A 23,547-nucleotide genomic window follows, 5' to 3' on the forward strand; every position below is an offset into this window, starting at 1 on the left:
TCCAGCACATCGACCCTTCTGCCCAGCTTGGCACTGTCTCCAAACTTAGCGAGGGTGCACTCCATCCCCTGGTCCAAATCTTTAATAAAGACGTGAAACAGGAGTGGCCCCAGCACTGAGCCCTGGGGGACACCACTCGTGTCTTAACGGGCACTTATCTCACATCTGAAAGCCTCCAAATCCATGACAGGGATAAATTTCCTTTACCAACAGCTCAGATATTCAACCTATCTGTACAGTACTTTCCCTTGTGCTTAAGCTACGTGTTCTTTTTAGTTTCTCATTCCTGTGGAGTGGGGGTTTCTTGCCTTTTTTTAACACACTTCTTAACTTATTTTGCTTCACTGCAGATTTAATGAACATTTTGCGTGTGTCCCTGGAATATTTTTTAAATCCAAGAAGCAAAAAGTATCACAGAGCAGAAAAGTTTAAATTGAATCTTCCTACTGGTTATACATGGAAGGAACTCATACTACAGTGATGGGGACAATTATAAAAAAAATTAAAATATACCTGAAACTCAGAATTTGTACAAAGGCAAGAAATGCGTGTATTAAAATAACACCTTCTATTCAACAAATCTACTCAATTCTATTCCACGTATTTATTCAACAAATTCATATTTTAAAAGTCAGAGCTGCTAACAAAATTATAGCTGTATTGCCACTGAGTTTTCTCAGTACCGCAGAACCCTTGCAATTCGCCTGTGACAACAAAAAACCTATGTCATGATAATGAAATTTTTAAATAAATGCAAAATCATTGCTCTAGTGATGAAGTACCAAAGCCACACCTTGTTCATCATCAGACCCTAAAGTATATGGGAAATAACTACGGGAAAGCTCTTTGCCAACACAGGTCCAGTTTTGTGGCAGCACTGATATCCATTTAAATTAATTAAACCAACAGTTTAACAGGGTGAGGATCAGTTGAATTTACTGTTTTCTGGTTTTGCTAAAAGCAACTAAAAACCCCACTCGCTGAATTTTGGTCTCAAACTTCTGATTTGTAAACTCTGGCAGCACATGTCTATGTCATTGATCTGTTGTGGGGAGTAATGCACTCAGCTCTGCTGCAAAATCTGAGAAGCAGGAAGCATTTTTCAGCGCGCTCTGAAGATCCGTTACACGCATTTTCTTCAGTACCGCCGGCAGAACTGGTAACAGTCTACTTGACCTTACGCTTCTGGTTTGTACTTCCGTGATCACACACAGAATAAACTGGTATTAGAGGATGCATATGCATTTTAATCTAAGCAAGATTAAAAGATAAACAGAAAGACAATTAAGTCTGGCCCTGAAAATAATTGTTATTCGATGAGGTATTAATTTTGCTTCCCACTAGAGGCCACTGTTATGCTGCAGTGAGCCCCTTGAGGAATAGCCAGAGGAACAACATTCCCTTGGGCATCTCTGCCTATTTATCTGACAGGTACATATTAAATAATAACCTTTTTTATAAATGGCAAATTCTACGGTTTTTCCAGATAATCATGCATGTTGCATAATTCGTGCTCAACACAGGAGGGATGGAGCAGACCCCCAGCCAGAGCGAGGTCCCAAGTTAGCTCAGGAGGAGGATCATGTCTGAAAGGGGCTGCATTTCTGTAGGGCTGCCACTGCTAAAGGTCGAACGTTTTGAACACCGGGATGATTTCATCATCGATCAGAGGCTACCTGTATTTTCGACCTTTCTTCCACAGGAGAAGCAGCGAGGCAAGTGCTCTCTCTTCCCCTGTCTTTTTGGCCAAGGAACCATGAAGAGGAAAGATGTCAGAGGGGGAAACATGAAATATCTGACAGGGTGGCTGGCAACACAGGGGTAAGGTAAAGAAGAACCAAACCAGTCAGCATAGAGCATAGTGGTGTGGAAATAAATGGGATTCTGTGCAAGGGAGGACTGATCCACAGGGACAGAGTTTAAAAGGTCAAGGAAACGAAAGAGAAAGGGTTAACTGCAGGACCTGATCCTCAGTACACCTAAAAAACCTCCTTCTTCTGCACAGGGACAGCAGGTCGGTAAAGGTAACTGCTTCTGCGCTGGAGGGTTTATAGCACCAGTGTAACATAAGCACACTCGCCTGAGGCGTGGAGGGGGGTCCTTTTGGTGACGTGGTCTTTTACAGTGACAGAAGCACCCTGGCTGATGAGAGCTTCCACGCACTCTGCATGTCCCTTGAAGGCAGCCAGGTCCAAAGCGGTGCGTCCCTTCTCATCCTTGATATCCAGATCTACCAGGGATTGGAGAAGTACCTCCAAGGCTTGGTGATGACCGTTATAGGCCTAAAACATGAAATGTGTTATGTAAGAATGCAACTCTTAGCTCTCAAAGGCTTTCATATAAAACCTGAATAAAATCCATCACCACAGTCTCCTAGAAAATAGAAATCACACACTTTTCTTGATTCCTTATGGCTCTCTTCAACCTGAAAGGATTTTCCCAAATTATACTGTAGCTAAGAACCTAAAATATTCCTAGTGTTTAAGAACAGAAATTACGATTGTTGATTTGCTCTAACAAATTATGGTTATTGATTTGCTCTAATCTGCTAATAGAATCCAAGGTGAGGAATTTCAGGCAATAATTTGTCAGTTCAGTAGAGGCAAACCAACAACCCAGTGGGTAGCCCCAGGAGCTGAACACATTTCTCTCAGCTTTGCAGGGACTGCCCTTCTCTCCTTACTGTCAGACTCACAGAGAACCTCCTTTTATTTGTACACGAGCATATCTGATTTGCAGAGTTGAAGCAATTAATGAAATCAGACGGGAAAAGCAAACACAAAGGAACCAGCGCACCACCGAGTTTCAAGGTTAAGTAGTGGTGGCAGCAGCTTGCTCTTGGTGACCATGGCCAAAAGTTCAGAAGAACAGAGCAGTGCAGGGAAGGGCTGTTCCCCAGTTAGACCAGTTTCTGTGACACGCTCCCAGGGTGGTGCTGGGGTTTAAACACGCTTCCCCTCACCTCGCTGGGTACCAGACAGCTTCGTGCGCTCTGCACTTCTCCAGGAGAACACCAGAGGCTCAGGCTCCAGCCCCAAATTAATAAACTAGTTGTAAAAAGAAGTTGCAACTTTCCATTTAATTCCATTTCAGTATCTCTGCCCGAATGACCCTCAGTGGTCTGGGTTTTTAGCTAAACCCAGGAGGACATATTCTTACCCAAATGTTGGAGTCAATAAGAAAGAAGAACTTCAACTGCCAAAAACTCAATTAATGATTCCAGCCCAGAACCTATTTTTGTTTTATCTAGGCCTACGTACTTTTGCAGCTTTTTCAAAATACGCCTATGATTAGACTTGCTTTAAAGACAGAGATTAAGGGATTATTTTAGGAGATACTGATCAAACTCTTTACACATCTCATACTTACAGCTAAATGCAAAGGACTTTTTGTAGCTGCAGAATCAGATTCCTCAAACACGTTGTTCGTTTTTTCCAGAAGCTGAAAATAATTAAAAACAACAACAACAACAACAACAAACAGTCTTAAAACATCTTTGCGTGAGTCAGGATAAGTTCTCATGGATTATAAATCAGAGATTTATTCTGTCCTCGGTGTCCACATTGACGAACTGTGTGCAATCAATATTTCACAACCTTTTCTGTAATGTATTTTCAAGTTTTTTTCCCCACAGGGTAAAGTTATCACACTAGCTTAAAAGCTTGTCATGAACATCCTGACTGAGATTAATTAGTTTCCATGAAATCATAGGGCCTGCCTGGGTGAGAAAAGAGCCCTTGGAAGGAAGGATTTGTTGAGTAAGTTTACACTGGAACAAGCACAGTTTCACGACTACGCATGTGAGGCGTACGCAAGCCATCTCTGATCCAGTGTTTTGGATAAATCTGACACATAATTAGCCCTGGGAGTAATTATAACTGAGCTGTGAGTCATTCGCAGTCATTTTTGTAATTTATCAAAGTAGAATCCACTCCTATAATGACAGTCTAACGAAAGGCGACACATCCTTCAACTCTTACAAACATCTTGTAACGTGCATCGTATTTTTATATGTTCCTCTTCAGTTCAAGGGATCCCAAAGCATTTTAAGGCTTAAAACCCGGGGCGGTTCTGTCCATCCAGTAGGAGGGAATACAGATCAGCACCACTTCATGATAGCAACGTGCACCCCGACACCTTATCCAACTGAGGCTGCAAAGAAAACCACACACAGGATCGACAACAAAGTTGACAGTTCAGAGTGTGCTGAGTAGCTGAGTAGTGCTGCCACTGCTTGTGCTATTTTACTTAATAACTACTCAGAGAGTTAGTGTCCAAATACCCTTGTGACTGGAAATTAGCATTTTACAGAAAGTTAGTAACAGGAGGCTGTAAATGGGAAAGAAAAGCATGACAGGAAACTACAACTGACTTGTAACGTTTCTGAGGTTACGAGTCAATTTTTCACACAGTTTTTTGAGGTTATTTTTATTATTATTATTTGGATTTTTTTTTTTCAGAGTAAGGAATTAATGAAAAAGAGGAAAGGAAGTTTTTGTGACAACCCAGACAATTCATAATAGGATGGAACACAAGCTAGAATTACTAATGCATAAAGTCTCAAAAATCTCGTATTAAACAAGGACAGTAGTCCAAATCCTATGGAAAAGCTAGAAGATTAAGCAGTAATTTCTCTTATTTCTATATTTTGTGCCTAGTAAAATGTCAGGACTGGGAAGGAAATGTGTGTTGATGCAAATACCATTTAAAAGCAAGTGGGTATGTGTATTAAAACAGGTAATATGGATTTTAACACTCCCCTGCAGCTAAGGGGAAAAGCAAACAAAAAAATCTATCAAGCCCCATGCCAGTTCTTCAGTAGGTTTGGGGCAGAGTTAGGAAACACATTTGGTCTTACCATGCGGAGCCACCTCTGGTCTAAAATGCTGCTCTTAGGTAAGGCAGCTCTAAACAGGATGAAGGACTAGCCCACTCTGAATACATGAAGATGCTCTGATTTTCTCTAGTGAGTAAACAAACTAAAAAATATTCCACCAAACAAACTCAAGCACTAAGCCTGTTCCTCTGCCTGCCTGATCCTGGCCTGTACTCTGAGCCCATAAGGCCAACACAGCAGACTAATTTAATCACTTTTAATTATATTTATCATCATCTGTTGAAATTTCAGGGTCAAAATCTTACAGAGAAACGCTTCCCTTAATCTGTCAGAAGGCTCCTGGAGCAAAGCAGATAATTGCCTTTCGAGCACATGAGAAAAAAAAAAGCACACAGAAAATTAACAAAATTACAGCTCTAAAGGGACAAATTGTGGGATCGGAGAGTCCCTCACAAAAGGCATCTCCATGGCTTAGAGTTAAAGCAGCTTAGGCTGAGGCAGACGAGGCTTAATGAGCTTATTACTCATGAGGCTGAAAGTCTCCATCATGAAGTCAAGCATATATAAAATCTTGATGGCAAAGCTGGCAGCTCTCAGATACACAGCCACACAGCACAAGAGAAGAAATTATAAAGGAGAGCAAGAGGAGGAGGATTAAGGACGCATGCCTTGTCAAGGAGAGCTCTAGAACAATGAAAACAGCCCTCTGAAGGACAAACATCAGGCACGAAGAGACAAAAAGTACCAGCCCCAAGTTTCCAGGCAATTCTCCAGTTTCACTAGCGTTTCTACGGTTCTACTACAAAATTACATGCACTTGTTGTGGAAACACACAACCAGTGTGTCTTCAGGGGCTCTAGCTCTAGACGCCTCTTCCATCTTAGAGCACACTTGAAGAACCTACCCACAGTCCATCTGTTTCTAAAAAGGTGAATTTATCGCTCAAAACCGCTTGCCCTGACAGCTCTGGAAGCTTAAACCTGCACAGCAGCAGAGCCAGAGTGAGATGCAGACAAAGACAAAACATGTTAATTATCCAGTTCTGTTATAACAAACTGACAGTGGTACAAGGCTGCTCTTACAAACTGCCTTCTCTCTCCCCTCTCTGTATGAAGATTAATAACTTCTACAGTTCTCACAATTTTATTTGTACAGTAAGGGTATTTACAGGCATAAGAGGATTTACTGCTTGATTTTATTCTGTACTTATATGGTGTGGTGTTTTTTCCCTCCCTACTTTTTTTTTTTTTTTTTTTTGAGTCAGATATGCCAGTTAATAAGTCGGGATACTTTATGTGATTGTCCTCACAGACTACAATATGCTTCAAATTTCAGCGCTGGTTTAAAGAAAAAAAGAAGCTTCATGAAGCATCTAAATAAATTTGAATTACCGTTAGTCAGAGAAGAAGACAATACTTTCATCATGCATAAAAGTTTTAAGCTACACTTTAAAAAGGAAGATGCCAGAAGAAACTTCAAACCACAGACACTGTACCAATGGGTTTGAGCTAACTCCCTCTGAAGTTAAAGTGACTTTTCTGTGAGAGTTTTACTATTTTGGTACTATTTTTCTCCATTCCAACACGTAGACTTCGCACACTGATCACAAACTTCTTCGGTTTAGCGCTACTAATGCTCATTGCAAAACGGTAAAACACGAGATTACATGTGTATAAACCACAAAGTGCTTTTCCTCTGAAAGGTTAATAAGCAAACAGCTTTCAGAAATTATCACACATGCACAGAGCTGATCAAAAAGGCAATTAAGACAAAAGAAACTGTCGAGCGTTGCTCTTCTGCAATAATTACATAGCAATGGTGCTTATCGCTTGCAAGGTCATTCAGAAGTGGCACTAAGTGACAATTTCTAATGCCACATTCAGAACAGAATAAAAAGAATATCAGCTAGGATGTCGCTTTGAATCTCATCTTTCCCAATAAACTGCAATGGGTAATGGTCTCTGCTGGGGGAAAACATACCAGCAGCAGCTTCCTTTAAATAAAGGCCTTCCCAGCAAGTAGCAAGCACAAGACTGAGGCCTCTCATCAGTTGTTTCAGATGAGAGAGAAGAGTAAGAGAATTAACTTCTGCACTACTTTGCACAAGGGAAGCGTGTTTTTAAATCTCAGGCTTATTCTTGTTTGAATAATTCAAAGGTGGAATGGTACAAAAATATCCTCAGGGGGCACAAGCAATCCTAAAAGCTCTCTCCATATCTGTACATACAGACAACCAAATTATTTTAGTTTGATCAGGTATAATTCAACACACATCCCAATGACTGATATGTTTTCCCAAAATCTGGCTTTAAAAATCAGATTAATCAATGTTTACATCAATCTCACTCACATGCATAGATTACGGGTGAAGTTAAAATAATGTAAGCAAGAAGTTTCACAGGAGCTTAGGCAGACTGAGTCTGAAGGAATTTATTAGTAGTTCCACGCAACTCTTCCAGTACAAAATCTAAATATCCAGTACCCTACCAGAACAGTCACTACGTGCAAACGAGACACTTCCCTGGCATGTTCAAGCCTTTAAACATATCTAAACCTCCAAATTTGAGCACACCTCCAAGACCCCCTGGCTCTCTTCCTGTGGGACCTGAATTTTCCATCAGAGCTCTCCCACTTCACACAAAATCGTTTCCTAGTAAAGCCACGTGAGTGCTACGCTCAGTGGGTAATACAGGAGATTTTCACCCAGTGACCATTTTACATGGAGCAGGACAGCTCCAAATGAGAGCAAGAGATCCTACTCAGGACCAGCCAGCATCGTATGTTGCTCATGTCCTGGGATGTAGAAGTCAGGGCAGAGATCTAAGCCCGGAATTTCACACTCGAATCACATATATCATCTTCCTTTCTGGCCAGAAACTGTATCTCAGAGGTTCTGTAAAGCCTCATACTTTGCGTTATGGATCTCTCTTACCTAGCAAAAGCTTTGCAAAACTTCATATGGTGTTAGAGAAAGGCTTTTATTCAGAGACATCATTATCCTTTAAAATTTTCCTCTTAAGCTAGAAAATTTGAGCACTGGTGAAACACAGTGATGGTCAGTTTTAAAAATAGCATTTCAATGGTATTTTTGCTACTCTCCCCTCAGTTGTGTCCTCTTACTGTGAAACCACACACCGGTGCTTTTTAAATTCAGTAATGCTCGGAAATTTACGTTTCTTCCTTGAACCACTTTGGAACTGGCCACAAACTCCCAGAAAACAGCCAAGTGTTGGTTCCATCTCACGGTACCAAACGCAAAGTCACTTTAACGTCCAGAGGAGTGTCGTGCCGGTCAGGTGCGTGCACTTGCCTCGCAGCTCCTCAGGCCGGTTGAGGAAAAGCGATGGACTTTCTAGCAAAGCTTGAACCTTTAAGCAAAAGCAAAAAGGAAATCCAGCAGCAACGAGAGCAGCGCACATGCAGTTGCCTGAAGTACGTGGCATGCTAGTTAGAAGCTGTGACTCTTCTTCCTCAGGCTTTGTCAGAGTGAAGACAAGGATTTGCGAAAACAAGAAGTTCAAGTAAAAAACGACAATACACAGCATGCAATCATTCTTCATTTACTCACTATATCCAATGGAGTTTTGCTTCCAATCTAATCAAAAACGTCAATTAGAATAATTAAAGACATAAATATTCATTTTCAAGGCCAATCTGCAACGTGGTTCTTGGGGTTTTGTTTTGGTTTTCCTGCAGAACAAAATACATTGCGAGCAGCGCATGAACAGAACCATGAACCAAGACCTGATTCTGCGTGCACCCGTCCTTACACTGTCCGCTTCCGGGGGAAATACTCCCACAGCGGCGAGATGACCGCGGCTCTCAGCCGGCTGCCGCCAACAGGCACCGCTTGCTGTACTCCGTCAGCGAGGAGGGGAAAGGGGCAAGCGGCGAGCGCGTTTAAAGCAATCTGCTCAGTCAGCGGAACGCAGAGGTGCAGACACAAAGTACACACTCTGTGAGAGACCTTGCTGATGAAGGCAAATTGCTCTGTAAGGCTACAAACACTCACAGACCAGGGGGAGTTTCTTTCTGACAGTCTGCTCGCGCAGGCGGATGTCTCGCTGTGTATAAATACACCCGGGGACAACCCTTAAATCCCAGCAGCCGCAGCTCTTCCCGAGCTGCACGGTCTAATGCGGTGCCGTATGCCGTGACCAAACACCCTTTCCGTTGGATTCAGTAGATCTGAGGCAGTCAGACATCCTTCACACACTCACATTTAAACACTACGCACAGGTACAGACAGGTATTTTGTGCCACAGCAGAAGTCTGTGAACTCCTTCCAAACTGAAGGGAAAACATCTCCTCAAGTTCTGCAGTGGCCTTGCTATTCTCTGTCAGAAGACAGCAGATGTAAGCATCTTGCTTCTCCACCCCAGGAAAGTAAAAATATAAACTAAAAAAAAGACAAAACTCTGTCACCGAGACAGAAAACGAACCTCCAAGATACTGGGAAATACTCCTCTCCTACAAGCCAAAGTGCCAGCAGGGTGCTGGAGCAGATGGTAAATTCCTGCACACACTGACTTCCCAAGCAGCATTAGCTTTCTAGAAAACTTTTTAGCATCAAATTTGTCTAGTTTCCAAAACACCAAATCTAAGCCAAAACGCACTGCCATAAGCTAACTTACACCGTGGTGCATACCTCGCGTATAGAGGCTGCTGTCGGTCGTGCAACCAGTGGGTACATACTGCACTAATGCTGACGTCACAACTCAAGTAATTCAGTCAATCTACATGATTTAGGTTGTTCTAAGACTGACAGACATATTAGGCTTATTATAGTTATTTTCAAACATTAATTTCCAAGGTTTTTTTCCTCTTTGGAACCCCTTGAGTACATGACTTCGTGCTTCTCCACTAAGAAGGAGTTTCCACATGGGGAAGGCTCTCACAGGTACGAAGTCATTCACCACGGTTAAACCGTGCTCTCCCCCCAGCCCCAACTGACCCAGCCCCTGTGCCGATTCCATTTGTATGAGCCAAAGAGGGAGTTTCCCTTGCTGATGGAATGAAGAGCGGATTAAAAGAAAAATGTCCACCCATTCTTACAGAGAAGAGACTTCACTACGGGAGACACAGGCTTTTGATTCTGTTTGCCCTAACGTTGCACAGAGATCTATTTTCAGCAGCACAAAGGGCTTGACTGGCTCTCCAGATGGAATTTTAATGTGAAATTACAATTAAGATCTCACTCTTTTCATGCCTGTAAGGATTTTGTGATAAGAGATCATTTCAACGAAATAAAATGTTTTTCTTCACTTTTTTTCAAAGTGGTTTGGTGATGTCATCAGCTCCAAAATACCGGGCAGAGATCGTGACCAACATCCCTGACTAGTGAACACCAAAGCAGTCAGTCCCAATCTAAACAAACGTGAAGCTATTTTCAGAGTAGGGAAGCCGATGGGAGGTTCAGTTGCTCGCGAGCACACGTGCCCACCTGTCAGACGTTATGAATGGCTCCTTACAGAGGGAGAAAGAATTCAAGAGGCTGCTTCCAACTCTTCTCTTTTTAGCAACATCACGCCATTCACTGCAGGGCAACTACCCCACTAATATCCCAGACAACCTAAAGGTCCTCCAGGAAGAAAGCTTCTTGTCTTTTTTTATTCGTTTGGGTCAAAGGCTGTGACCTTCTCACTCTTAATTTCTCCTAACGTCTCTCCTCACAGAGAAATTTAGCTAAATTCCAGCCAAGGTATTGGCCTCACAGTAAGCACAAAAGTCAAATAATGTAACTGCGTTTTCATAGATAAACCAGCCTTTCCTAAATCGCACTCAAACGTGTAAATATTTTGTAACACAGAAGAAATCCCAGTCCCCACAAAGCTTTCAGGTAGACAACCCAGCACACAAGAGTGTTCCTTTGCAGGCAATAGGCTAAAATCCGTAGCAGTTTTCTGTCGCTAGCGTACGCAGAACAGCTGTGTGACTACGACTCTGCAGATGATCCCTGCCCTTGGGTTTCTACACTAGCCACAAATATGGGAAGGCTGATATGGAAAAACCCTTTGTCTGGCGAGCCCAAGGACTCGACAGCAGGTCGCTGTCTGCAGCTGGTACATTGCCAGAAAGAGTGTACAGCAGCAAATGAAAGAAAAGAGAGGGGGCCTCGCTCTGCGCCTGCTCCACGCTAGTGGCACACGGGGACTGTGAAATGAAGCTTGAAAAGAGAATTCCCCAGTGAAGATGCCGTTATAGACATCTCTGCTCATTACAGAGATCTCTGCCCACGCGAGTCACGCCAAGAATCTGTCGATAAGACCTGGGCAGGGTTGCGATGCACATCGCTGTGGCCAACTGTACTGAGTCAGCCTGAGGTGGAATTAAGCTTCCCCCAGCAGCTCTCTCGGTGCTGTGTTTCTGGAGTGGTGGCTTAAAAGGTGTTGATAACACCCCAGTGTTTTGGCTACTGCTGAGCAGTGCTCACACAGCATTAAGGCTGCGGCTTTCCAGCATTCCCCCAACAGCAGGCTGGGGGTGAGTAACAATCCTGGGAGGGGCTACAGCCGGGCCAGCTTACCCGAAGTGACCCAAGGGGTATTCCATACCATATGACATCAGCTCAGATATAAAAGCGAGAAGGAAGAGGGAAGTGGGGGGGCGTTCGCTGTTCGTGTTTGTCCTCCAGAGCAACTGCTCCGCGTACTGGAGCCCTGCTTCCTGGGAAAGCGGCCGGACATCACCCGCTGATGGAAAGTAGAGAATAATCTTTGTTTGGCTTTGCTTCTGCGCGTGGCCTTTGCTATTGCTATATGCAACTGCTTTTATCTTAACCCACGGGCCTCTTGTTGCATATTCCCTCTCCCCGGTCCGTCTAAGAAAGGGGAGTGATAGCGCAGCTTTGGTGAGCTCCTGGCCCCCAGTCGGGGCCAAATCACCACACCATCCAAGCCCAGAGGAGGCTACTCTATGCGTATGCACGCTTCAAACGCCAAGAACGTTCGCCTTTGTTCCAAACGGGCAGCCAGAGAGCCCTCCATCCCCACGGGCCGAGTTAGGGGAGACCGGCCCTAGGGAAAGGCTCTACGCGTTGAAAGGTCAAACTCACTGCCCCAAGCGGCAGAGCAGCAGCGACGTTCTAAGTGTCCTCAACACACCGGTTGGGGTTTCCAGCTGCTGCGACCCTGCCACAGGCCAGCGCGTCCCCGTGGCGGCAGTAACCGAGCACGCTGGGAGGTGTGGTGGGAAAGCGGCATGTGCTGTGCCTCAATAATTGTCTCTTGGACAACGAAAAAAAGAACCAAACAATAGAAAACACTAAACGCTCTTGGTAAAGCCTGAGTATCTGTACAATTTCCTCATTGTAGTGCTTTTCTTTCTTGATCAGCCAGAGCCTGCTAACATGCGGCACAACAGAGTTGGATCACCCCATATATCAAGTAGATCAGTTAACACCCATCTTCGTGACACTTATTTTTACAAGTCACAGATTTCTATAAACCCACACTACACACCTCCCAAATCCAAATTTTGGCTATAAATTTGTGGCTTCTCATGATAGGCAATTTCTAAGTATCCAGGTGCAGGATATTAGAAAACAACCACAAGAACAAACATCCCAGGGACATTGCATACAAGTTAATCTTGATTACGGTAACTTTATCAAGGCTGCTATTGTGTGATCAGAGGGGAACTGGCACTGCGGGTCCACGGCTGACAAAAGCTATTTACTCTCTCAGTTTGCAGGTCAGACAACATGTCAGCTTCCGATTGGGAACTATCCCGTACTGCTGGCACATACACTGGGAATATTTTGATCACATAATATTACTAAATAACTTGAGCACACATAAATTCCACTCACAGACAACATCGCTTGTTGGACAAGGACTGGATTAGCAAGATTAATACTGAGATACAACAGGTTGCATGTATTTGTGTTGACTGCACCACACTGCAGGTTTTCACAGCGAATATTGAATGAATTCAAATGGAAACCATGGGGGGAGTTCACGACACGAGTATACACACATGTATATATCAGCAATTAAGGGGCTCCCGTACTGTTTGAGCACTCACCAGTTCCAAACACTGCCGGTGCCCGTACGCAGCAGCGTAATGCACAGTGTTGTACCCCTCTTTGTCTTGGATGGACGGGTTGGCATCGTTTTGTAGAAGGAACTCTAGACACCTGTGGACAATTCACTCATTTAAAAGAGAGCTCACAATATCTAAGAGAGCTCACAATATTTCACACGTCTCTCACTGCAACTCGGAGCGGCACTAAAAGCTGGCAGTTAATTCTGGATTTCTAGCAGCACCTCAAATTACAGACGAGTATCCCTCTTTTCACTATTTTTTTAAACAGAAAAGCCCTGCTCAGCTCTGCAGATCTTCATAAACAACAATCTTCAAGCCAGCCTTTGCCACTCTAGATCACAACATCATTTTCTACCTGAAAAAAACCTACACAGCTCTGTACCATGATGCAAACAGCCTGGAATTGTTACTACTGTACGTAAAAACTCTTGGATCAAACCACTAGCCTCTTATGGCAAGCTGAAAAACACAGACTTGACTGAGTTAATTTCCTGGCACATATATACACATATTTCCTTCTTGGTTAGCTTTTTTTTTTTTAAATTACACGTTTTTCAAAGGATCCCTTATGCTCTTTACAGTGCCTGACACTTTTTCTTATACCATCAAGAAATCACCATCTTCTTATTAGTACTTTCTTTCACAGCTTCTGATTTCCACTATATGAGAGGATGTCATGTGAAAAAGGGGATTTTTAAAACAGAAGAGAACAAAACAAAATGTTAAGGAGCTAGATGAAAATGTCAGTTCAAGTAAATAAATAGAGGAAGCCATTGGCCACTTTTTTTTGGCAACACACATGCTCAGTGCAAAGCACTAAAATAAGACAGCACATGATACTAAAGAATTACTAAATTACCGAAGCAGAACATTTTCAATTAACAAACAGCAACAAGCACAGAGGCAGAAATATTAGGGAATATATGCACAGAGAAGAACTTGGAGCTTTTCTCTTTAGATTAGCCCTTGTGAAAGCCAAGCATTGCATTTAGTAGAGCGACGGACAAGCAAAAGCAGTGCGTGAAGTGCAGCCCAAAGCAGCGGGGGTCTCCAGAAATGGAGTCTAACTGCTTTACTGACACCAAACTTACAATGCAGCTTCTTTTTCCTTCATCTCACTGGCTCGTTCGAGTTCTTCAGCATTTTCATGGGAGTTACCTAAAATATTCTTTCTTCTTAGTGCAGAGGACAGAAAAACGCATCTTATTTTCAAAATACTATACCAGTGACCGTGACACAGTCTGCCACCCATCCCCAATCTCCTCTTCAAGGAGCCGACCTCTTCCAGCCAACAGTAGGAATAACGCAATCTAGACGAGTGTTCTGCCTGGGTCTGCAGCAAAGGAGACAACTACGACATGCTAGTTTATCATCCTGCAAGTCAATGCCAGAAAAAAAACCCAGAAAATTCTGGTTTCTATCAGAAACAGTTTGATCACCATTCCTAGCAAAACGTTGTGCGCGTTGTTCCCTTTGCTGAGAGGAACTCAGGATCACCACAGCTTGCTCCTTCCCACAGTAACCTGCTAGTTCTTCTCTAACACTTAAGATTCAGAGGAACTTGAATCCCTGATACTAAATTGGTCTATCTTGAATCTGAACCTGTGCTGCTGACTCTCCTCGCTTTCTTTGAATATCTTGGCAGCGCCGTGTGGCTCTCTCGGTCAGATTCTTTAGATTCTTCAAAGAGCTCATTGTGACTTCGTATTCCTGCACACCTGGATCATTTCTGGCACCTCTGCTCCCCAGCTGGACGGATGGCAGGCAGAAGTCTATGATTTGTGAACGTACAATCGCGAGCTTGTGATTATGATCCTTCTTGGCCGCCCAGGCTGACAGAGAATACAGTTACAAACTGCTACAATCACGGACTGACACCTCCAAAGGTTTGCAGAAGGACAGTTTGTTAATTTCAATCCCGAGATAACACGCAAACCCCAGGCTAGATTCTGCACCATGCAGAATGGGACGTTCTCTCTTTAATATGCAATTTCTTATTTGTAACATCAAGATTTGACATTCTTCCTGTGGGCACTAGCAATAACGGGTTGTTCAACAAACCCAGGGTCTGCCTGTTGCCTACTGACTCAGGGAAGATTTAATGGTCAATAAGATAATTCCCCTGAATATTAACATTGTAAGCTCATAGGCAGTACTCGTGCTATGCTGAAGTCCTATCGCCACCTGCTTTCACTTAGCTACGAGTCAGTGAGGTCTCAAAATAAGGTTCCCTGAAGAGAATAAGCGATGATCTAGAGAAAGAGCACATACTCAGGAACCCCAATCCTCTATTTAATGAAAATGCTGCTGTGATGTCCATTGCAGGACAGGGAACTTCCTGAAGACCACAGCGGTTAGCTGGACAGCTGGAAGAGTAGGGCAACCTTTCCGTACCAAGGCTTTTGCCTGCTCATGAACTGCCCACATCCAAAGTTAAATAATTATGAATATTCTTGGGACAGAGACTGGCCGACCTTGGGAGTTTGTTGGCATCCGGCAGGAAAAAAAAAATGCTGATCTATAAAATAGCATTTCATTGATATAACAAGGCTTCTTCCAGAAGACCTCAAACTGGAAAATTTAATGAGAAGACAGCATTGCCACATCAGAACCAGTTTAGGTTTGGCCTATGAGGACAAATAAAGGCAACATATCACTGCCAGTGATGTTACCAAAGTAACATTTTTCTTGTTTGTTTTTTCTTTAATTAGTGATGGAAATAGATACATCCTGAAGTTAACCATATAAAGGCAGATTTCACCTATGAAGAGTCAAAAAGCTGGAAAACACACACTGAATCGACATTCTTAACACCCCAAGTAACACTTCAACCCTTGCAAGACAGAGTTAGAACAGCCAGTGGCAAAAACCTTCCTACAAGCCTACTCTGATTGTAATGCGAAGCACTGAGTATTGAAGATCCTGCTGCCTTCTTCCCAGCACCGCTCAGGTTTGAGGGTGATAGGGAAGACGTTTTTTACACCAGTATTATCACAGCAAATGATGAAGAAGCTACCAAGGCTCTGGTATGACATCCAAACCTCTGCATAAAGCGAAGCCAAAGATTTTCTGCAACGGCTTTGAGGTGGCATTCTGCTGGGGAAGAGCCAAACATATTTTCATCAGACCTCACATTACAAGAAACCAAACAAATAGTTCCTTAGTGTCTGGAGGAATGAGACAGAGAAGGATGGGATCACCTAAAATAAATATAGGTCGCTAACAGTTTTAAGAGAGAACCAGCAGGATAACCAAGCCTGTTTTATACAGGGTGTCGTAAGGGAGAGATTGCCAAAACATGTGACTAGCTGGGAATTAGAAACTGCCGTCACCAACCACAGGATTTCTAACTTTTGCAGCTGTTTTCCCCCCTTCTCACAAGAATAGCTCTGCATTCTGCCAAAAGATATTCCCCAGGTCTCTCTCTCTTTGTAAAATCTCTGAAAAGCAACCTGTTTGGACAGAGTGAGCATTTTTATAAGCTCTGACAGCGGAGAGAGTCTGATGGATAGATGCAGCCCATCTTCTCCAGAAAGTCTGTTAGAATGGCCAGATGTCTGTTTGCAGCTCATCTAGGAAAACTCCTTCTGCTGCCTCTTGCCCCATCCCTTCTGACGGACTTGGAAAGCAGATGTGTAGAAAATCCTCCGAGCTTACTCTTGTGAGGAAGCCACACGGAGGAGAACGGCAGATAAAACGTCGCGAAAATGGCCAGTAGGACAGGGCAGCTACAGAACTGCGTGATACATCAAAGGCAAACCGCAGAGCTGAAACGTCACCTCATCTGGGCATCTGGCTTAACATCAGAGCAACTCACAGCTACGCATACAGCTGAGAGACGTGCCTTTGCTAGCGGGATCGTTTTTTGGGCCCAAATCACGAAGAGAACAGCATGACACTGATTTAGCAAAATAAACGGGGCATACAAAGAGGCTTTCTTACTTTCGGTCCATGTCGGAAGCAGCAGCGTAGTGCAAAGGGGTGCGTCCCCAGTCATCTGTTTCATTAATATTGGCTCCTGTCGTCACCAGTGTCTCAATGCAGTGGAAATGACAATTTGCAGCTGCGTAGTGCAAAGGCGTCCTGGAATGTAAGCGACAATTCGTTACCTCGTATTCCATCGAGGATAACGATAAATCTTAACTGCTGCACTCCTACGGGCTGCCAACAGTCAATATCAGAGTCTTACGTCCCTGTGATGAAACGCCAATTTATGCAAATTGAACAAAACACTGTATTCACAGGAAGTTTTGGTGCTCTGACAAAGCCTAACAGGGTACAGCTCATCAATCTGCGTCTTGCAAACCCCCTGTTCCCAGCGACAGCCTCTCTGTTGCTCTGCACACACACCACTTGGGAGGCAGAGCAAAGCACAGTGTCCCGCGCAGTGTCTTGTTCAGCTGGCACGGCAACACTTCCCGTGGGGTCAAAAAAGCCTCTCGGAAGCACGTAAAAAAGCAGCAATCCTCCCACTGTAAACCAGGTGTTGCCTCGGGCACACGGGCGCAAGAATTTAGGCAATAAGAAAAGCAATAAACGAGGAGAAAAAAATAAAGCTGTGATATTTTAAAACAGAAACCTCGAGAGGATGGGAGGGCTTTTATGGATGAAATGAAGTCTGCACCTGGCTGGCTGGCATGTAACCGCAGCAGCGGGAGCTCTGCAGGGCAGGCCAAACTCCTACTTTATTTTACTGACATTTTTCATAGAACATATGATTTCCAGACAAAGGTGGTCCTTCTTCCTTGCTTTCTAGATTTTTTCTCTTTTTTTTAGTGAACTTCATAATTTACCTACCTCCCACATTTGTCCTTCTTATTAAAATCTGCTCCACTGCTTTGCAAGAGTTTTATACATTCAACATTACTGGAAAGAGAAGCAAAGAAAACGAAACATGAACAAAACAGAAGCTTACATTTGTTCTGTCCCTGCTCCCCCCAAAAAGGAAAACGTTACTCTAACTATTTTTGATTATTTGCCATGCAAAAACAGGGTACAGCCAACTACGACGTGAACTTCAATCGAACAGAAAATGAAGCTTGCAGAAACTATTTCCTTTTTTCCTCAAGCTTCTGCAGAAGAAAATAAAAATTAATTTTCCGAAGAGAGCACAGTACAGTGTGTCTGGAGATTTTCAGTGGGAGCTGTACCCCAATGCTTCCCACACTGAGCCAGTATTTTAAAAGAGAACTTGAAAAGAAAGTTGTTGCTAAGTTATAAAATGCCAGGGTAATAACGAAGAGGTGACATTTAATGAAACCCACCCTCGTTCGGCAAAGCACTCAACAGTAAGCACTTTGCTCAAATCGTGTTTACTTAGTTAGATTTAATTTTAGGTTTATTCTCATATGATTAGTTGACTCTTGATAGATTTGAGCACATCTCCAGGTGTTTCGCTGAATAAGGGATGCGGCTATTTAAAGTGATTGCCATATCAGCATTGCATTTATATAAATGGATGAGTTGGGCCACTGCTTCGCATCTCCTGACAGAATCCACCACATCAGAGCTGCTTCTGATCTCGTGTAATGCCAGGGGATTTCCAGCAGAAAACAAAACAGCTGAATTCTCACATCTTTTGTGATTCAAGTGAGTAAAGGTACAGCTCCAAGACAGAACGTGATGTAAAGAAGCGCAGCACTTTCCAAGACTCCTTGTCATTCACAGGGACAGTAAATCTTTTGTTTTCACAATCAGATGAGCAGGCTTCCGAAGTATGTTCTTTTCCTAGCACCCATGCAACTCCCCTTCCTATAATGGCAGTAACAGGCATGTGTCAGGAAAAGAAAGAATGCCTTCGGCATGCAGCTCCAGCACCAAAAAAACCCCAATGGGTTGGCATATGTTCATCCCTACTCTAAACTGCTGTTGCACAAAACTGCTACAGAGCACTCTCCGCAACATACTAAAAATACAAACACTTCTTAGGGATGACAGTTGTAGTAAACCACTGCAAAAATACACTTATTTTCACGAGTAGCTTTCGCTTCTTATGAAGCCTCTCATTCTCTTTAGGACTGCCAGGTTGATTTTATTATTCTTTTGGGGTGCAGCCTTATTGAAGAGGTGGCATCTGCACTATACTATAATCACAGCCACACCTCCTCCGTTAATGTGAGACAAGCATCAGGGAAAGCAATACCTTAAGAATAATAAAAACTGTATTTTTGTCAATTCTATTAATTTTTCATAATAACAAAACCCTTGTGAGATACATATATATTGGTCCACCAAGACGAAAAAGCAACTTCCAGAAAGACTGCCAAGCGTTTGCCACGGATGGCTGTTTCTGCTTGCCGTAACCACAGAGAATCCAAGCTGGGTTCTAGGCAAGGCTCCGTTTCAGCCGTTTTCTGAGCCATGCAGTACTCAAGGGAAGAATCAAAACTCCTGGTGCTTGCCAGATGTTTAGTCCTTTTGTTAGGTTAACTGCCCGGCACTCCGCTGACAGTTATTTGGAAACACTTAAACTAACGGGATGCTACATCTGCAACTTAAATTGACGGATTTCAGTTTTCAGTTATTTCAATTTCTGGCCTTTCTGCACTTATCAGGAATGCATCGTCCCTTTCTAATTTGGAAGCTGGGGGTTGCTCGTTTGTGGGTTTTTTTGTTGTTGTTGTTTTCATTTGCTGGTTTTTCTTTGAGAAACTTTTAAACTTGGACCTGAAAAATGGGAAAGACCGAGACGAGCTGCATTTGGACTCCAGAACTACAATCTGACAGGCACCGTTGTGTCGTTGCACTATTGGAAAAGGACACAATCCGAAGGCAGAACCCAGGAAAACACTCCCCAGCTCCCCGCGGCAGAGGGAATCTGGCCGTCTCCTTTACTTTGCCAGCAAACCCGATGCGAGGGCAGTGGCAAAAGACGGGCTCAGAAGCGACCCAGATTCAGCATCCCATCCCCTTCGCTCCCCTCGCACCGCAACAAATTCCTCTGTGGACGGCACAGTCGAGTTGGCTGGCACCAAACTTGCAAGGAAGCCACGAAATAGCGTCCGGCAGCTACGGTCACGGCTACTCACCCTCCTGCAGCGGCGGCGTGGAGGCACGTTCTTCCGAAGCTATCGGGGGTGTCTATTTCAAAGCCTGCAGACAGCACGTGCTCATTACTAAACAAGGACACTACGCTATACTTTTGTCCTAGTTAAACCACAAGAAACATCGCAGAGACAGAAAAATCAGTTAGTTGGGAAAAAAAAAAAAGAACGCAAGCAACTACAGTCAGAAAGAGGTTGTCACGGGAAAGGTGAGCGGCTGCTCCGCTTTGGCAGCGCTATAAAAAGAGCCGCAAAGTCGAGGAGCGTCTCTTTCGGCATCCAGCTCTGCGCCACGCCCCTATTTAAAACCACGTGACAGGCGTTTACGAGGCAGATATTTATCAGGATGAATGCGACAGCAGGACACAAAGACATAAAACGTGAAGAAACGAGGGAAAACCACAGAGCCAGCCTGGACATGAAACGGGGCCATTTTGATCGCCTGTGGTTTTCAGGTCAGAAAGAAGCTTCCAGGCACACGCAGGGTTATTCATCAAGATGCATGAGGTCAAAAACATAAGCCTGGCAGTATTAACTCTGGTCACCCAGAGCTTTTTCTCTTCCCTCCTGATGCAGTGGCAAAGACCAGAGCGTGCCAGGGTTTAATGTCATGGAGTATGTAATCGCCATTTTTCACGCCTTTTTTAATATCCTACAGGACTCAAGTTTAGGGGAAAAAGCAATTGCAGGAGATTTTATGTGTTAAGTAATGAAGCAATTTTCTAGAAAACGCATACAATCTGCCTTCTGATTTTTTAACTCACTGGAACTCTAGTCTGGAAAGAAAAGAATTTCGGATTTGGCACCTGATTACTGCCTCTTTTGAAATGGCTGCAAGAGCAAACTCCCGCGTCTTCTGCTTTGGGCTCTGGTGAGGATCCTAGGACTGCTCTCTCGGTGCTACACCTTCTCTCACTTACCCCCTCGTGCCCACGGAACTTTGGGCAGCCTAACTCCCTTACCCTGTCTGGATTCAGAAATGCACCATCATCAGTGAGACACAAACACCTGCACCAGTGCAGGCACCAAGGAAGGAGTTTCCTGAATTATCCCTTGGGAGGGGGGAGAGCCAAACAAAACAGTATCTCACACTCCTACAGCTTGGCTCCCACATTTCCTGCCTCCTCCTGCTAAATTCTCTGAACCTGCCAGGAGAAAAGAGCTTTGGGCATGAACAATACCTACGCCCCTCACCGCACGTCTTTCGTCGGAACAATTCACAACAAAGGGTGTAAAGGAGTTGTAAGCAGCAGAGACACACACTACTCCAGCTCCCCAGACAACGCGGGATTTACTTACCCGACGACAACAATTTCCTGCAGCAGTCCGAGTGAGCGTTCAGCGCTGCCAGGTGTAGAGGGAACATGTTGTGGATCCCACACCTGAAAGGCACAACGGCCGCGTTACACAGAGTCGCAGGCTGCAGACCCAGCACATCAAAAGCTCCTGCTGCAGACCCAGCAGGTTTTATCCTTTTTGAGGAAGATTCCTCCCATCATGTTATTTTTATCTGTATTTCCTTATCAGCCTTCTCGGGAGTTAAAAATATTCTCGTACAGCAAAAGTCTTGGCATTGCACTTCGAACAGAATGTGGCAGGAAGGTTTCTAAAAATTCCAGGTGAAAGCCAAGGTGAGCGAGGAAGCGAGCGGGCAGGTAGTGCCTGGAGGCGGCTTCCCACTGGGGGATGCACAAATCTGTGCGTCGGCCACGCATACCGCAACTGCCGTTCTGAGGTAAAAGTAAATGCCAAAATCTTCTCAGTATTATTCCTGAAACCCATTTTTTCTGTGGCTTAGCAGCCTTTAGATAACTCTCACGTGGGTTTTCAAAGTCTCCTCTTCTTCCTTCTCTCTCTCTCCCCTGGGGCTGGGGTAGCTGACGACCCTTCTTTACAATTTCCTTTATGCCTCCGTGACATTTGCACTTTTCTTCCCACACCCTAAGAACTAAACACCTAATTCTCCTATTTGCTCCAGCTACTCTCTCCCTCACACTCCCTTTCACTTTTTCCCCCTCTTTAACACATGACTCTCTTCAATTGCGCTGTAAACTTCTCACAGCAGACATGCTGCATTAAAAAAAAAAAATAGGTACCTATGGGCCAAATCTGTATCAGGCAACCACAGAGTTTTTAAATAAACTGAATACTCAGCAACTTTTATTAAGATCATCCCAGTTCAATCCCTACGCATGCTGCTGGCTGCTGTCTTAAAAGACTTCTGGGGTTAGACACCTTGGTTTCTGTCGTTTAGCATTGTTTTGTGAGAAGCAGTTTGTTATTCTAGAAATATTCCTCTACCGACTGTCCTCCAAGCGCACACAAACCTGGAGCCCCTGAAACCAACTCTCACAACAAGATTATTAACTACTGCCTGCTTCAAGAGATATTCTTTGGAGAAATGACCAAGCTCTTGAACAACAGTAGGTGGATCTACATCTGCCCTTCATTTCTGCAGGACAGTTGGTGGACGGGAGAGTAGGATCACCTCAAGAAACTGGATTTCAGATACAGACCCGGAGACGAAGGGTCTCACCCTAAATCTGTAGGTCTCACCCTAAATCGTAACTACTTATGAAGCTTTAGACAAAAATCAGTGTGGGTGTTTATGAAGATATCTTGCTTTCTCTAACATTTTACATACGTATGTATCTAAATCATTTTGGTTTTTAAAAAAATAGTCTTTCCAGAATCCACAGGCCCATCTTGCCTCTGTCCTCACATTAAATGTGTCCTTCTTGCTCCTTCACTACACTAAGGAGTGACTGGAGTTGCTGTACAAATTTTCATTTTGCTAGTGGCAGCATCTACATCTTAGTTAAAAGCGGAATCTTTTTTTTGAAGCCAACATTGGACATTTTCTATTGCTGTGCTTCTTCCTCCACCCGTATCCCTCTACCTTTCCCCCCACCTCGTTATCTAAAGCAGCATTTTCCTGCTTACAGGTCAAGATTTCCACCCAGCACATGGTTTGGCCAGTTTCCATTACGCTATCTGCACATCTGCTAACTGGTGTCACACCTCAGCGTGCTGGTCACACCCGTTCCTCCCATCCCTCACACCCTTTCCCCTTCACATGCAGATGCCTCAAAGGCTAGCTGAGCTCTCTGCAGTCATTGCTAGGAAAGCTGCCGAATTTTCTTTTTCAAGCCAGTTCGAGGAGCTCAGCCAGAGTTGTTTACATGCAGCACATACGAAAGCCCGTTTCAGTGCTCCTTGTTTCGCACAGACAGAAGCATCGTTTGGATCTGCCTGGTATTTCTGAGCCAACTTCTTCTTTCACTTATTTCTGCTGCTGGAAAATTTTTTTCTTTTTATCAGTGTTCCAGTCACCCAAGTGTGAAATAGAAATTTCTAACTGGATAAGCCAGATTCCAAGAGAGGGCCATCTCACTGCATCTCCTTTTCCCTTTAAACCTCAAGGTAAGAGACAGACTGAGACCTACTGTACTGGAGAAACAGCTAGGAAAAATACACATCTATTTAGACACCAAGATCTTCATGCTGGCTACATTAACAAAATCCAGTGTGACGTAAGCTGAAGCCTGTGGCATTTCATTTTCCATGCCAACTGAAGATCTGTTCTGCCTTCCTAGTTTGCGTGGTGACAGTCGTACTTGA

At 43.9% G+C, this 23,547-nt stretch overlaps 1 protein-coding gene across 1 annotated transcript in view; it reads right to left on the reverse strand.

The window, feature by feature from the left end:
- Window positions 1-2,080: 2,080 nt before the first annotated feature.
- The window catches only part of LOC104268095 (serine/threonine-protein phosphatase 6 regulatory ankyrin repeat subunit B), a gene marked incomplete at its 3' end in the record, with an annotated part of 31,739 nt that continues 10,272 nt past the window's right edge, over window positions 2,081-23,547 (reverse strand). The window contains exons 7-14 of the mRNA XM_009871180.1: window positions 21,226-21,308; window positions 19,912-19,975; window positions 17,681-17,749; window positions 16,826-16,966; window positions 12,863-12,974; window positions 8,406-8,432; window positions 3,370-3,441; window positions 2,081-2,282 (exon numbers count right to left, since the gene is read on the reverse strand). Of these exons, the coding sequence (XP_009869482.1) occupies window positions 2,081-2,282; window positions 3,370-3,441; window positions 8,406-8,432; window positions 12,863-12,974; window positions 16,826-16,966; window positions 17,681-17,749; window positions 19,912-19,975; window positions 21,226-21,308 (770 nt within the window). The remainder of the gene's footprint in view (window positions 2,283-3,369; window positions 3,442-8,405; window positions 8,433-12,862; window positions 12,975-16,825; window positions 16,967-17,680; window positions 17,750-19,911; window positions 19,976-21,225; window positions 21,309-23,547) is intronic.

The sequence above is a fragment of the Apaloderma vittatum genome, unplaced genomic scaffold (assembly GCF_000703405.1).
Source record: "Apaloderma vittatum isolate BGI_N311 unplaced genomic scaffold, ASM70340v1 scaffold23320, whole genome shotgun sequence".
Classification (NCBI taxonomy): domain Eukaryota; kingdom Metazoa; phylum Chordata; class Aves; order Trogoniformes; family Trogonidae; genus Apaloderma; species Apaloderma vittatum.